Raw genomic sequence first — 14282 nt, 5'->3', positions numbered from 1 at the left:
AATTTTTTATAACCCTTTTAATAATAATAGATTGAACTTTCAGCTCAGATATCGTATTCTCTTCAAAATTTGCGGTTAATCAATGCTCTCTGTAGAGTCAGTCCCTCAGCCAATGTAACCCTAAATGGCAAGTTCAAGGCGGTCAGTGATGCTCTCCAATCAGATGTCTTTGATAGCGGGATATTCGTCTTATCGCCCCCTGCTTGTCACGTTTGCAACCAACAAACACCCACCCACCGTACCTCTGGACCGTGTATACGTTCTTTATGGTTGACAATCTCTTATAGTGAGAGGGATACCACTATTTATTAATGTCCTTTATATGAGGTTTGATAATCTGTCCATTGTGCTTTTGGCTATCTTAACATTAGCACTGGGAGTCAGTGAATGAAAGACCCTATCTAATGAAGTCTCACATCCCATCTGATGTTCTTAAGTATCATAACTATGAGAACAGTTGAGTACCACAACTCTACAACCTATTTGTTCTTTGCGGATGGGTCCTCTTAATCCAAGGACTGACCTATTTTACTTCTTGTTACTCATCAATTTGCCAAGGATTTGACAATGACATTACCCGTCTCTTTATTTGCCTTCAGTAGTTAGGGATTAAAGTGAATGCTGTGCAATCATCCAGGGCATATCGAGATGCTCCCTCCTAGTTCTCCTGTCCCTGAGTCGACAGATAGCACGCCTGCATCTCTGTCGACTGCTACGTGTCCAGCGTCAACAAACAAGAGCATCGCAGCATCAGTGAGGAAAGACACCCAAGATGAAAAGTACGGGCTTATTGAAAATGTCGACCTGTATCTCCCCGTGGGTGTTCTCATGAAGCCCACTGCCCAAGATGCCGACGCTCCATTGGCACAACCAGATGACTTCCCTCACTCAGAAATCTCTAACTTGGAAAAACACCATTGGATTTGGACTAGCACCAACCAACAGTGGAACTACTTACGTGTGTATGTCTTACCTGATGATGTGGGTCGTAAGGTTATTCCACGCTCGAGTGCGCCATTAAGGCGTGCACTTAAGCTTGTCATGGCGAAGATCGACCGGTCACCTGCAGCATGGACTGGATGCTTCTCTATCGGCAACAAGAATGGAGATGATCCCGAGGGTGCAAGGAAGGATGAATCACTGTGGTACATTTACAATACTTTGCAAAACCCCGAGCCCAACCCGGACTCGATGAGAGACCCTTGGGCAAAGAAAGCCATGCAACAACTACTTTCGGCAACGTCTTCAAAATCTTATGATGGTTATGACCTTGAAGATGGCGCAGAACGACCTAGAAAATTTTGCTGTGTTCCGTACCTGAAAACACCTTTATACCCTTACCAGCGCCGTTCAGCTGCCGCCATGATTCAGCGAGAGGCGCAGCCGGCCCCGATGCTTGATCCTCGACTTGTGAGATATGTCACCCCCACAGGAAAAGAATATTACTACGACAAAGAAGAGGGCAATATCCTTCAGGAGAAGCGAATGTATTCCGAGCCCCGTGGAGGTATTATGTGCCGAATTTGATCGATGGTCTGGCCTGCTAACTCTAACTAGGTATTCTTGCAGAGACCATGGGCTGTGGGAAGACACTTATCTGTATAGCTGTTATCCTGGCAACTCGTGGCCACTTCCCCCAAATCCCTCTAGAACATCAGGATATGGTGAACCCAGTACGGACGCATACTGGCAGTCTTCTCGAAATGGCAGCTGCAGCCGCAGGTCGGTTATCATTGCCTTGGAAGGGGTATTTTGAATCTATGAGACACTCCGGCGCGTTATTCGGTAAATGCATCAAAGCATGCGAGGAGAATCGTGGTACATATACTATACCATCACCACCAGCAAGATACAGTGGCCGAACTGGCGTGGCTTATCCAAGACCACCCCCTCAGCGGCTTTCCCTTTGTTCAGCGACCTTGATTATCGTCCCACCGAATCTTATAAATCACTGGAAAGAGGAAATTGCTAGACATGCTGAAGGGATCATTGTCCTCGTAATACAGGGCTTATTAGACCCTACACCTACTACGGACCAGCTCTTGAGATGCGACATTGTATTGTTTTCAAAAACTCGCTTTGAGAAAGAAGCAGGTGAACCGTCTAATAATAGGCGAAGATTTATCAAACCGGTCTCCCCGCTGGCAAAACTACATTGGCTTCGAATCATCGTGGACGAAGGTCATAATGTGGCCGGTAGCGGCCATAGGACGAATATGGTTCATATCCTAGACCAGCTTCATGTGGAGCGTCGATGGATAATTTCGGGGACACCATCTAGTGGCTTATATGGGGTTGAAGTCAATTTGGCTTCACAGGAGACCAATACTACCGACACAGATATGGCAGAAGCCACGGCCGCTATGCTTCATGGGAGGGAGAAGACCAGCTTTGTCGACAATGAACTCAAGGATATTGACAAACTACGACACATTGTCGTTGGATTCCTAGATGTGAAACCATGGTCAAATTCTCGAGCCGATGACTCTGCTAACTGGACCAAATACATGAAACCTATTGGGGAAGATCGTAAGCGTCGGAAGGCACAGTCACTCCGTGCGACTTTGCAGAGCCTGGTTGTACGGCATCGCATGGAAGTTATCTATAGCGAGGTTCCTCTTCCAAGGTTGCACAACAGGATCGTGCGTCTTGAGCCGACATTCTACGACAAGCTGAACATTAACATGTTTATTTTCATATTGACGGTCAACGCCATCACTTCCGAAAGAAAGGACCAAGATTATATGTTCCATTCGCGTAACCGAAAACATTTGAGTTTATTGATCAGTAACCTGCGACAAGCTGGATTTTGGTGGGCTGGTTCCGAGGGTGACATTCAAGGAACGATCAATATCGCGTCAAAGTATATAGAAGATAACAGAGAAAGAATGACCGAAGACGACATACTGATGCTCACACAGGGTATTCAGATAGCTGAGAAGGCGGTTGCCTGCGAGAATTGGGAGCGTTTCAAACAATGCCATGAACTGGGGGTGTTTCTTGAAAGATTCCCTTCTCCTGCTCGGGACATGTGGGCGCTCACACCATTGCGGTCTGATGTCGAGCCCCTTTTGCTAGGAATCTCACAGGCCCGTCATGCCCAGAAGTTTGTTACTGCGCGTCTTAATGAAACGTATCCAGAAGAAGGTCTTGCCGGAGCTGGTCTCAAGGCTCGCAATGCACTGGCAGGTCGACAAGGACACCCGGATCCTGCAATACATAAAAAAACTGCTCCCAATACGTCGAATGCCGCCAGCTTCAAAACTTTACCGGCATCTTCCCCCCTGGCGCGGACAAAGTTTGTTGCCACAGCATCTGCAAAGATGACTTACTTGTTGGATCGCGTTCTAGAACTCTACCAACAAGAGAAGATCATTATCTTCTATGATAACAACAACTCTGCGTTCTGGATTGCGGAAGGCCTTGAGCTACTTGGAGTTGAGTTTCGTATCTACGCAAGCACACTAAAACCCCAAGTTAGAGCGGCTTACCTGGAACTATTTCGAGAACGCGAGGACGTCCGTGTTCTCCTTATGGACCTGCACCAGGCAGCCCATGGTTTACACATCGCTAATGCCTCGCGTGTGTTTATTGTCAATCCCATCTGGCAACCTAATGTGGAGAGTCAGGCGATCAAACGAGCACATCGTATTAGCCAAACTTTGCCAGTGTTTGTTGAGACTCTCGTCCTCAAGGATACTCTGGAAGACAAAATGTTGCAGCGAAGAAAGGCCATGTCAGAGACAGAAATGCAGCATGCGGAGAGAGACTTGCTCGATGACAGCACTATGAGCTCCATCATTCAGAACGAGCACTTCCTCCCCATGGCAGATGACGAAGACCTTTCTGGACCAGCGTACTTGAAGCACCCGCCTGGTTTCTTTGACCGCCACAAACTACCATATTCTGGAGAGGACCAACCTCCTTCATCTGCTGGTGGAAGTCCCAGACGGCGCAAGCGGGGACCCATACCTATAGACATCGACCCGAGCACCACAAGCGACTCAGGCGTTGGGACGCCTAAACGCCTGAGGGTATCCGAGGGTACATACTTGTCTCCCGATGGTATCTTTATGAAGACTTCGTCATTGATGGACTCCACCGACGGAACCAGTGAGACTCCAGAGGAATATAAATCCATTTTCAATTAATTTTGTTAGACGTTCTTGTATCTGTGCAACTCTGTAAGGATTTCTATCATGTATTATCCACTCTGTATGAGTTAAACAGACATATTAAGATGGATATCTGTTCAGAAAGACGATTTATTTCAGTCGTTCGATGTTCAGCATATTACTCTTTTAAACAAATCGTTAACGACCACATCGATAAACATCTCGCTTAGTTAGCTATACCAATTAAATCATAAATAGGCAAATAATAAGCCATATCGCGACCCCAACTTCACTTTAAGCCAGCAAGTTAGTAAAACTTTAAGAATACCTGAAAAACAAGGCACCGATCACCACCAAGATAAGCCAACACTAAGATCTAGATGTATATAATCACAGACCCACTCTCCCCCACCAGTCTATCTATTAATTATCAACCCGAGAGCATTCCTTCCGCTCCCGTAAGTCCTATTAGCTTTCATCAATGTCATACCGTCTACTCATTCTAACCATCTCCTAGACTAAGAAAGAGGCCAGAAATGACGTCCCATACCGGCATAATCGGTATCTCGGGCCCCTCATCCAGCGGCAAAACAACCCTAGCTCGCCTACTGCAGAGAGTATTCTCCAAAGCGGCGACAGCCCGCCTCGGGACATTCATCATCCACGAAGATGATTTCTATTTCCCCGATGATCGGTACGTACGATTATACATCTAAATACAAAGTATAAGTATTATGATTCTATAATTAAATTAGCCTCCTAGTTTCTTAAAATATTCCCCCACAAATCCTTTTGTTCCCCAAGTTAAAATGGTAAAGTTAACAAGGTACTTACAGAATACCCTACACAACAACCGCAAGCGGAAAAGCCGTGCAGGACTGGGACACCATCTCCGCAATCGACGTCCACTTTCTATCCTCGACACTCTCCTACGTCCGCGAACACGGACATCTTCCACCCCGCCTAAAGAGCATCCAGGACCTCAATGAAAAGGCCGACTCCGGTGTTGACGAGGGGACGATTTCCCAGCTGCAGGAGGAAGTGGGGGAGCGGCTTCGGTCGCTTTTCGATGCTGGTTCCGGGAGTGAAGGTGCGGTGAAGAAGCATACGATTGCTTTCCTGGAGGGATTTTTATTATACAGTCCGCCTGAATCGGAGGATAAGGACCATGTGCTTCGTTCTGTGCACGAAAATATTGATGTGCGGTTGTTTTTGCCCGCACCGTACGATGTGGTCAAGTCGCGGCGCGAGAGTCGGAGCGGGTATGTGACGAGTGGGCCTGCGCCTGAGCCGACTTCTCTGCCGCAAAGAAGTTCGGTGTCAGATCATGGAAATGTGGATTTGGAGGGCGAAGATGATCGACCACCGCAGAACTTTTGGACGGATCCGCCGGGCTATGTCGACGATATTGTGTGGCCGCGATATGTTCAGGATCACGCATGGCTGCTCCTGCCTGAAGGGGACTCCTATCAGAGGAGTACCCTAAGTGCAGATAGCCCCGAGTTGATCAAGAAAGTGGGACAAGGGGTTAACCTGAGAACAAATACTGGTGTCGTTGTCGCTCCCGGTCAGGGGTCCAAGCCTATGGCGGATATCCTGAAGTGGGCAGTTGAGGAGGTGATGAAGTACGTAGAGACAGCATTGCAACGGCAGTAGCCGAGTTTTTTAATGGAAGATAAATGAAAGAAAAAAAGATCATATTTATGCATTTCCTGTGAAATCTGATCCATAGAATAGAAATATCCCATTCCATTCTCATCAATTTTGTCATCATTTCTCTACCTGCCCAATTTGTCATGCCGCGTGTTCAACGGGCCCTTTCCATCCCAGAAGATAATCGATCTTATCTCTCAAGGCGAATTCTTTACCTAACACTGGACTCAATTCCGCTCCTGGTGCATCAACTGTCTGTGCGCTCTGGTCTTCCGCCGCCACTTGCTCTTCAAGTTCCTTGCAGCTTTCTACGACACCGACCGGTTCCTGGTCATTCGAGACTACATTGTCACTAGTATCATCACCCTTGAATCGCAGCGCGCTGCCAATGCTGCCCGGGGTTTGTTTGAAAAGATGTTCAACAAAGTTGCATTCGAGGCCCGGCTCACCGCCGCCCAGAATTTGCCCATCTATTTCCGATTCATCAAGTAAGTGAAGATTTCTTTGAGTGGTTGCATTCCAAGGGTAATGAAGAACTTTAGAATATGCATGGCTGAGTATGAGGAATCCTAGCGTGCCACAGACCGTAAAGGAAACACCAAGGATGAGAAACAGCAATCCTTTTTGTGATGTTATCCAGGTTGGGAAAGAATCAGTGACTGACGTCCACACGACTCCTAATGCCTCTGGTATTTCGTTGACTGATGGAATCTTATGCTGAGAGTGAGACGGCTGTTCGGGGCGTTCAGATTCATCACAGTCAACCCATGCTTCGACAGTTTGTGGACCAACTTCATCTTTTCCTTCAAGTGTCGGAATGATACATCGGTAGCCTTCTTCTTTAGTGACCACGTCGACATGCATTCTAGCAAATGTAGCTCGAAGTTGGCTTCTACTTCGTTCTTTTGCATTAGAGGTGGTTCCCGGGTGAACTCGTGGCAACCAGTGATTTGCTGTGAAAGAGATGTTGACTAGCCAAGTGATGCAGAACACCCCGAAATCTCTTGGTGAACATATGATTCGTAGGCGAGAAACACCGATAGAAGATGAGCCGCCATTTGCAGGCAAGGTGATCATCTGTATGCCCACATTATGGGGTTGAAGTCGGCACTGGAAATAACCTTCTGGCCCACCGTCTAGTTTGAGAAAGAAGCAGCATTTCTCAGCCCAGAAACAACGTTGCTGCAATCTCAGGGAGCATATTGCGTGGTACCTCACCGACAGGCCTGGCTGTGTAGAGGTATTTCCATCTATAATGGAGTTCAATAAAGGACTGGCCTTAATTTCATGGTCCAAAACAAAATCCTTGACAATGCCATAATTCAGCTGGTCGAAAGATCGCATAGGTACCACAAGGTCCCCTTTATGTATAAACTCAGCAAACAAGCAATCTTCTATCATCTTATATCTGCGAAGATTTGTCGTGCGAAATTCGACCCCATATTTCTCGGGAATAAGGAAGAGGATGAAACCACTCTCTCCGGTCGTCATGTCAGGCAGGCCTGGTATGACTAGGTCGTACCATCCACCTGGTGCCTCTCCGAGCAGAAAAATAGATACGATGATGGCAATCTTGTAAATGCCAGCGCGGACATTGGCCGGGTTCTGAACGAGAAGGACGCCATCAATAACCTTAATCTCGGGCTTGCTTGCACAAAACTCGCAGTCGTCGTGTTTGTGAGTATCACCGGAATAATGATTATGATCCTCTAAAGGACCCAGTTCAAACGTATCGGCCTCGGAGCCTGCGCCTTGCTCCATGTCTAGCAACGAAGTCTGTCCGATTGAGAGGTTGGGTTCCAGGTCAGTTTCAGGTTTTCCTGCTGGCGTAGTATCGGAGCTAGGGGACATTTGTTGGCTAGTAGTCACGCTCCCACAATCAGAGTTAAACCGAGCGTGTCCCGTTAGGTCTAGCACTGTTGCATGTTCATTGACGTTTATTTCTTGGAGCTTACCCGGGTTCTTAGTTGTCGATGTGGAGCGGAAAGTTTGTTCCCCTTGTGCGTAGGTCGTGCTGGCAACCATCGTCTCGGATTGATTATCTAGATTTTCCATGTAATATGTACAGGTAAGGCATCCTTCTGAGCTGGATCGCTGTTGTATATCCGCAGCTGTCTCCAACAATGCGGTCGGTTTGCTAGCTTTGCCTTGGGAAGAGCATGGTCGCGGGTGGTTTGCTGCGTCAAGCTGTACTAAGTTCGATTGGATACATAGATGGCGGTCTGAGATATTGGATTTGTGGATGGCGTCCTTAGGTGGAGTTTTTTGGCCAGGTTGGTCGCCCTCTTCATCTGTTGCAGCATCTGATAGGCAAGCATCTGTAGCACTTCTTTTCCCGAGATTTAGCATTCTGGTATGATCATCACGTTTAGTAAAGTTAGGGCACAGGTCAGGGAAGCGTTCTGTAGGCCAGAAGGATACCTCCCTGGTGGCTATATTCTCATGGACTGGAATGGGTGGGAGAGATGAAGAGCTCATTTCGTCACAAGCTTCAGGTAATGAATGTTCATTGGCGGTGTCAAGCAACCTAGAAAATCCCTTGGGACTCATGGGAGCCGCTTCACTCTCAGGATTGATCGACTCAAAAAGTTCAGAGAGAGAGCTTCGATGAGAACACCCGCTGGGCTGGCTGTTCTGACCCGATTCAGATTGAAAATGACCAGAGGCTGAGTCAAAGAGAACACTAGCGGGCCTGGTATCTAAGACTTGTATTTGAGTGTTTGGGATACAATGAACCTGTATACTGTCACTAAATAATGATAACAATAAAGCGACTTATGAAGCTGGATGTGGCAGCTTACCTCGAGTGAAATCCTGAGCCGTGCTGGCCCACTGACCTCACCATCCCAGGTTCCTCGAATCTCCAGATTGCGGACCTGGGGAAAGGCCTGGGATCCGGGCTCTTTCCCGTGGGTTGACATGGTCCTTGTCCTGTATTGTATGGAGGGGCAGGAGAAGGAGTGGCTAAAACAGGGGTCGATTCGCAGTAGATTTTAGTTGTTGGGGAAAAAGGAGGCGTGGAAAGCAAGGAAGAAAGCAGATAAGGGAGTGAGAATCGAGAGTGTGTGTGTGAGAGAGTGAATAGACAGATGGAGGGGAAAGATCAACACTGCCTAGATAGGAAGGCTCTACCTTGAACTTACTTAACTTACAACAATCTCTAGTCAGTGTTCGTGGTTTTGTGATCTAGGATTAATAATGGTATGGATTCCAGAATCCTATCAAGCAAGCGAGCTTCAGGGCGCCCAGCTCACTTCCCATGCTGATAGCGTTTCGAACAAATATGTACAGAGGAAGTCGAAAACGTCTCCTTATCCAGAAATCAAAGTGAAAGAGGAAAGAAAGAGAAAGGCAAGGATAAAAGTAAGTAAAAGACAAGGGAGCAAGATCGTAACACAAACCATGAAAAGAATTCCCCGCCAATACGGTTTCCTTTTTTTTTATGTCCCCAAGCGCCTTGTATCTCCCGGAAGCCACCCATTCTGTTCCAATAAAACGACAAACACCGGCCCGACAGTCTATCCGGAAAGAAAATCCAAGGTACTCGAATCCCAACGTACCTCGCGGCGTATCATTATTCCCAAAAGCAATCACGAAAGAAAGAGAAAAAAACACAAAAAGCCTAGCCCTACCAATACCGACATAACAAGCCCGAAGCCTGATAAAATTCATCGAGGTGTTCCATTAGACGACCCGGGGTGTTCGAAAGGCGCCTGCCCAGTCGCTGAACCGTATCGATCTGCTTCATTTGTACCAAGCGGCTGTGAGGGGAGGATGGGTGTTGCTGCCTGAGAAGTTTGGTCAAAGTACCCTCGTGCCGTCGCGCCGTTAGTCCCTTGCGCAAAATTGCGACTCCGTTGCAAAGGAGGAAGAATTGTAGAACTTGTTTGGTACTGTGGTCGTGCATATCCTTGCGGCATCATCGCTCCCGTTGAATCCGCCGTCTGTTCAAGGATGTTGCTAGTCAGCTTCTCGTCTAAGGGTGCAATGATTATGGTGCCCATACAGGTGTGCCCGGCGGGTTTACCATCCCCAGAGACTGCATCGTCGCCTGTTGACTAGATCGACTATGGGCTCCCGGGTCTTGCATCTGAGGAACCTGAGCGGAGGGTGGAATACCATATGCCATCTGGATGAAGTGTAAGTTAAATGCTACGTTCAAGGATTCCCGGCTTCGAACCATCACTCCCGCCGTGGTAGAACTCTGTCGACGGAGGTGACGTCGGAGCCAGTATAGGTGATTTCTGACTAACCGCGTAATCGGGAACCCCCGCATGCCCTGTGGCATAACCTTGCATAATCGGAGTCGGATAAGCCCCTGGCTGATTCGCATACATAGCCGCGGTTTGCGGATACGCTTCCATCTGGCGCATCCGTCCATCGGCGTCATACATGCTTCGGTTACCAAAGTCAATTGACGTGCGCTGCCGCTTGACCGGGCCCGTGTAATAAGGGTAGTCTCTACTTGTGGTTGCTGCTGCTGCTGGATACCCTCCGAAAGCATTTCCAGGCATCTGCATTGAGGAACGGTCTGGAGATCGAGGAACCGGCTGGGGATAATCCTCCGGTCGAGGAACTGACCGTTTTCTAAGGCTCGAGTTAGCCTAAGAGACTCGGTAGTGATAGAGACCACGGTCTCTCGTGTGTAAGTTCGACACTCACATCAACGTCCGCGGCTCTTTACGGATTCTCAGTTTTACACCCTGGTCTGCAAATGACCTGGACAAGAAAGTCGATTCTGCCATTCCAGGGAAACTCTTTGGGGGCGACACTGCGGCTCGTCAGTGTCATTGATCCAAGCAAAGAAAAAGACTCTGGGCAATCTTACCGGTGAAGCGGTCTGAGATGATAGATTTCAGATGAGTGACAACATCCCTGCGTGCACGAGTCAGCTCCGACACTGATTTCCCTAGTTCCTCCACATGTCCAAATCCCACTCCGCGGTCCCCAATGGAGAACTCTCAGGGCATTCTTACTTTCGCATTTCGAAGAGTGTGAACTTCAGCCGGAATTCTCCCTCGATTTTCACAGACAGATCTCCAAAGACAAAGAACCCCCCGTCTGAACCAGTCAGGTCAGCCAAGTTCTCCGTCTTGACACGGATCAACGTACCACTGTTGTCCACGTCCTTCAACCGGTGAAGTGACGAAACTAGAGTGCCGGTTAAAGCCGTGGATGGCGGCACGGTAACTGGGACGTCATCTGCGGGATCGAACAGGCTGCAGCACATAAAATAGTAGGGACTCTGCAGATAGTGCCTGCGAACTCGTGTGAGTGAACGTATGCTTACGAGCTTTAAATTCCCACCTATGCTACTTACTGCGCGAGATAAGTTCCTTCCTCTTTTACCCGGATCTGGACTATCGGTGGGGGATCGACTGGCTTGCGTTCTGTGTGTAGCAACCCCTCCGGTCAATATCCGCTCGTTGCCGGTCCTGGAAGACTGGCGGATTCACATACCTTTCTCCTTCCCACCGGCCACGCGCGCCCGGGTGGGCTGCTGGCGAATGATTAATTCAAAGTCAGAACTGGGGGATAACATGGTCAGCGGGAAACCCTGGGCAGCTGAATAAGAGTTGTAAGTCAGTAGGGACACCTGGGAAGCTCGAACACACACACCTCTGAGGATCGCGAGTAAGAGAAGCGTCCGGGAACGTCGACGCACTCATCAAGGCGAGATATTCAAGCGAGACGAACCAGAAATGGGAGAGAGCGTGCCAAAGGGTCCAGGTCGGGATATCCGTTCAGAAGATTGCAGGGAACCACGAATGAAATGAGTGGGATACTCAGGGGAAGAACAAGTTGAAGGAAAGGGTAGGGAGAGAGCCTGTGGTTTTACAAGGCAAAAAAAAATTGGAAAAAAAAAGAAGAAAAGCCACGGGACTCTGGAACCTCGAGCCGGAAACTTGTGGTTCGACGAAGCACTAGAAGAAAGAATGATACACAGTGGGGAGAGAGGGGAATGGGGGGAGGGTCTTGTTAATGATGGACACCACGGTATGATTAGTTAGTAGTTAGAGCTTCGACTAGGACCTAACAGGCCCAGGGTGGAGACCAAGGTGGAAGTCAATCGACGTTGCCGCTTCGTTGCAGTAGCTGAAACTGACAATTGCTCTTGCGAGATAGAGGAACTGGTTACGAAAACGGCGCAGAGGTTGAAAAAGACGATGGTGTCGTCAGAATGCAAGCGGCAAGAGCCAACCGAGCACGGTTCCAGACAAACCTTAACTCGGGCAGGTGGAGGGCAAGCAACTCTCTCTCTTCTCGTGCTCTTGCTCTTGTCTCTCTCTCTCCCTTAAATTTTTTTTCTGGTCTCCCTCCTTCTCACTCTTTTTTTTTTCTTTTTTTTTTATTATTTTTGGTTTTCCTCGAACCGGATCAAATGATGAAAATGTAACCTTCCAAATTCACCTTTTTCGAGGTCAAAAATAAAAAATAAAAAAATTTCAAATCCCAATACTCTTCCTCCGACCGTGCTCTTTGGCTCGTCCAATAGACGTTGATCTAGATGTTGAAAAAAAAATTATGCAAGGCAAGAAAAAAAGTACAAATATAGAACTGGTTAAAACAAAAAAAGAATAATGAATAAAATAAAATAAGGCGAGCTGCGAGTGGCGCGGGATTGAGCACCGCCTAATTGATAGACTGTAGCTGAACGATGGGTCAATAAAAAATCGCCTCTTGGAAGTTGGGTCCTGACAGGCCTCTGACGCGCACACAACAAATTAATGGGGGTAAAATATGAAGGAGGAATAAATTTTAGGGTGAAAATTTATTGACTGGAATCAGAAGACAACCAAGCTGAACCAGACAAATGAGTGGTGGTGGAGCAGTACCAAAAGCAAAAGAGCAACATCGGCCACCTTTCGGCCGTCACGTCCCAAGTGGTGTTGCTGCCAGTGGAAGGGTCGACCACGGTTGAGAGAGCGGGCTAAGGTGTTGTATCAGTCTCTACGATCCGACAGGAACCGTAGCGACAGAGGGATGATGCGCACATTCGCAACTTCCTATAAAGGATAATAACAGGGTAATCAAAAGTGAGCCTCACGTCGGCCACCTGCGCAAGTCCAAAGTCTACCTTCGCCTAGGCCAACTCGATCAACGATTGATTGGGCTAAGCATGAAGTCCACCGCGTTTGCGGCAACCCAACTCTCGCTTCCCCGAGCAAACCCCAACCCACAGGCGTAACGGTTTGGCCTCGTGCCAGCGGAGATGGTGCCGGCTATGCAGGTGATCTGACCCGTATCTAGGCGCCACGCAGGGTCTCCGATTCAATTTTTGACGACAGGGCAAGATTTTTTGGTGGTCGGTGCGCGCGCCTAAGCATTCCAGTGAGAGTCTGGTCGCCCTTTTATTGAGTATCTTCAGATCAACTCTGTACTGTACTTAAACTCTAAGTCTGCCCGTCCGCGTGTCGGGATAAGACTTTCATCTGTAGATCGCGCCTTTTCTTTTCTTGGGCACCTTTTCCCCCTCTTCTAGCGCTTTAGGCTTCAAATACGAATCTCACGTTCCCCCTGACGACTAAAATTCACGTCACTTATTCCATATAATTATGACAACCTCAAACCGGTTCAAGTCAAATATCAGATAGCAACCCACCTAGGTCTTTCTTTTCTTATGTCATCCGAAGCTTGGTTCCGCGTTTCAAGCAAAGCGATCCGAGGAAGGGAGCGACGGTCAACAGAGGATTATTCCAGGGCTCCTCAAGCCCACTCAATGTCGGTTTGGGTTTGACTTTTAAGGGATAATTAATAAACCAGACTCTGTCACAAAACATTTCTTTATTTCTCCTGCTTGGAAATACCTTCTTAGTGCAAGTCGCTGTGTAATGCTCGCCGTCTGGAAAGCTCGGAGGTGGTCGAGAGAGCACATCAATTGCTTGACGTGATGGATAACGTGAGTTGTGTCACGAGATACCACGACTGTGCTGTTTCCTTTCTTTTCTCACGACAGGGCGACAATTAGCCGACTTGTGGTTCTTTCTTTTACCACCACGTCAATTAAGCGGTTTCCGTCGTGTGTGCGCGCAACGAACAGGGCTCTCCTCCAGAAGTCTTTCGAATGCCCGGATTTTCCCGAGTGTTGATGAGTTCCGAGAAAGCGTAGGACCTAATGGAACTAGTCGTGAGTAATCACGTTACTCCGACAGAGGGTGGTTAGCATACAACGAGGTTTGCAACAATTCCAGGGAAAAAATGGCTGTGGGAGTGGGCCTCTTTTCAACGTGCGGTTGTGGAGGGATAATCGGGCTCGAAACTCAGCTCTATTAGCTGCTGCATTTCTAATGATCTAGTTTAGTGGATGCATCACATTCCCTGTGTTGATATGCAGATCGCAGAGTCCGCGGGCACCCCACACATCCAGACCGTTTTGCAGCGAGGATGATTGGATCTCCGTGGGAATACCACCTCAATAAGGCCAGGTCCATCAGAGATCGGATTAATTGCTTGATGCGGCAGAGAGGTGCCCTAGCCTGCACGATCTACCTTTGCTCTAGGGCAAATGGGTTC

At 48.1% G+C, this 14282-nt stretch overlaps 3 protein-coding genes across 3 annotated transcripts; 1 reads left to right on the top strand and 2 right to left on the bottom strand.

The window, feature by feature from the left end:
• Positions 1-237: 237 nt before the first annotated feature.
• Positions 238-5771, top strand: BDW43DRAFT_317652 (P-loop containing nucleoside triphosphate hydrolase protein; the record flags this gene model as incomplete). Its single annotated transcript, XM_032048561.1, has 4 exons — positions 238-1507; positions 1558-4084; positions 4633-4809; positions 4952-5771. Exons 1-4 carry the CDS (start codon positions 619-621, stop codon positions 5769-5771), a joined length of 4413 nt encoding a protein of 1470 aa, XP_031906221.1. The 5' UTR covers positions 238-618.
• Positions 5772-5909: 138 nt separating this feature from the next.
• On the bottom strand, positions 5910-8689 carry BDW43DRAFT_317650 (uncharacterized protein; the record flags this gene model as incomplete). The annotated part of the gene is made up of 2 exons (XM_032048560.1): positions 5910-8504; positions 8570-8689. The coding sequence occupies 2 exons, from the start codon at positions 8687-8689 to the stop codon at positions 5910-5912; spliced, it is 2715 nt and encodes a 904-aa protein (XP_031906220.1).
• Positions 8690-9436: 747 nt separating this feature from the next.
• vosA lies at positions 9437-11437 on the bottom strand (the record flags this gene model as incomplete). The annotated part of the gene is made up of 10 exons (XM_032045748.1): positions 9437-9712; positions 9775-9897; positions 10022-10355; positions 10431-10539; positions 10597-10643; positions 10769-10829; positions 10881-11026; positions 11089-11158; positions 11229-11296; positions 11388-11437. 10 exons carry the CDS (start codon positions 11435-11437, stop codon positions 9437-9439), a joined length of 1284 nt encoding a protein of 427 aa, XP_031906219.1.
• Positions 11438-14282: the final 2845 nt, after the last annotated feature.

This window comes from Aspergillus alliaceus (genome assembly GCF_009176365.1).
Source record: "Aspergillus alliaceus strain CBS 536.65 unplaced genomic scaffold BDW43scaffold_1, whole genome shotgun sequence".
In the NCBI taxonomy this organism is placed as follows: Eukaryota; Fungi; Ascomycota; class Eurotiomycetes; order Eurotiales; family Aspergillaceae; genus Aspergillus; species Aspergillus alliaceus.
Note: the sequence above shows the minus strand (reverse complement) of the source record. Positions and strands in the feature narration are given on the sequence as shown.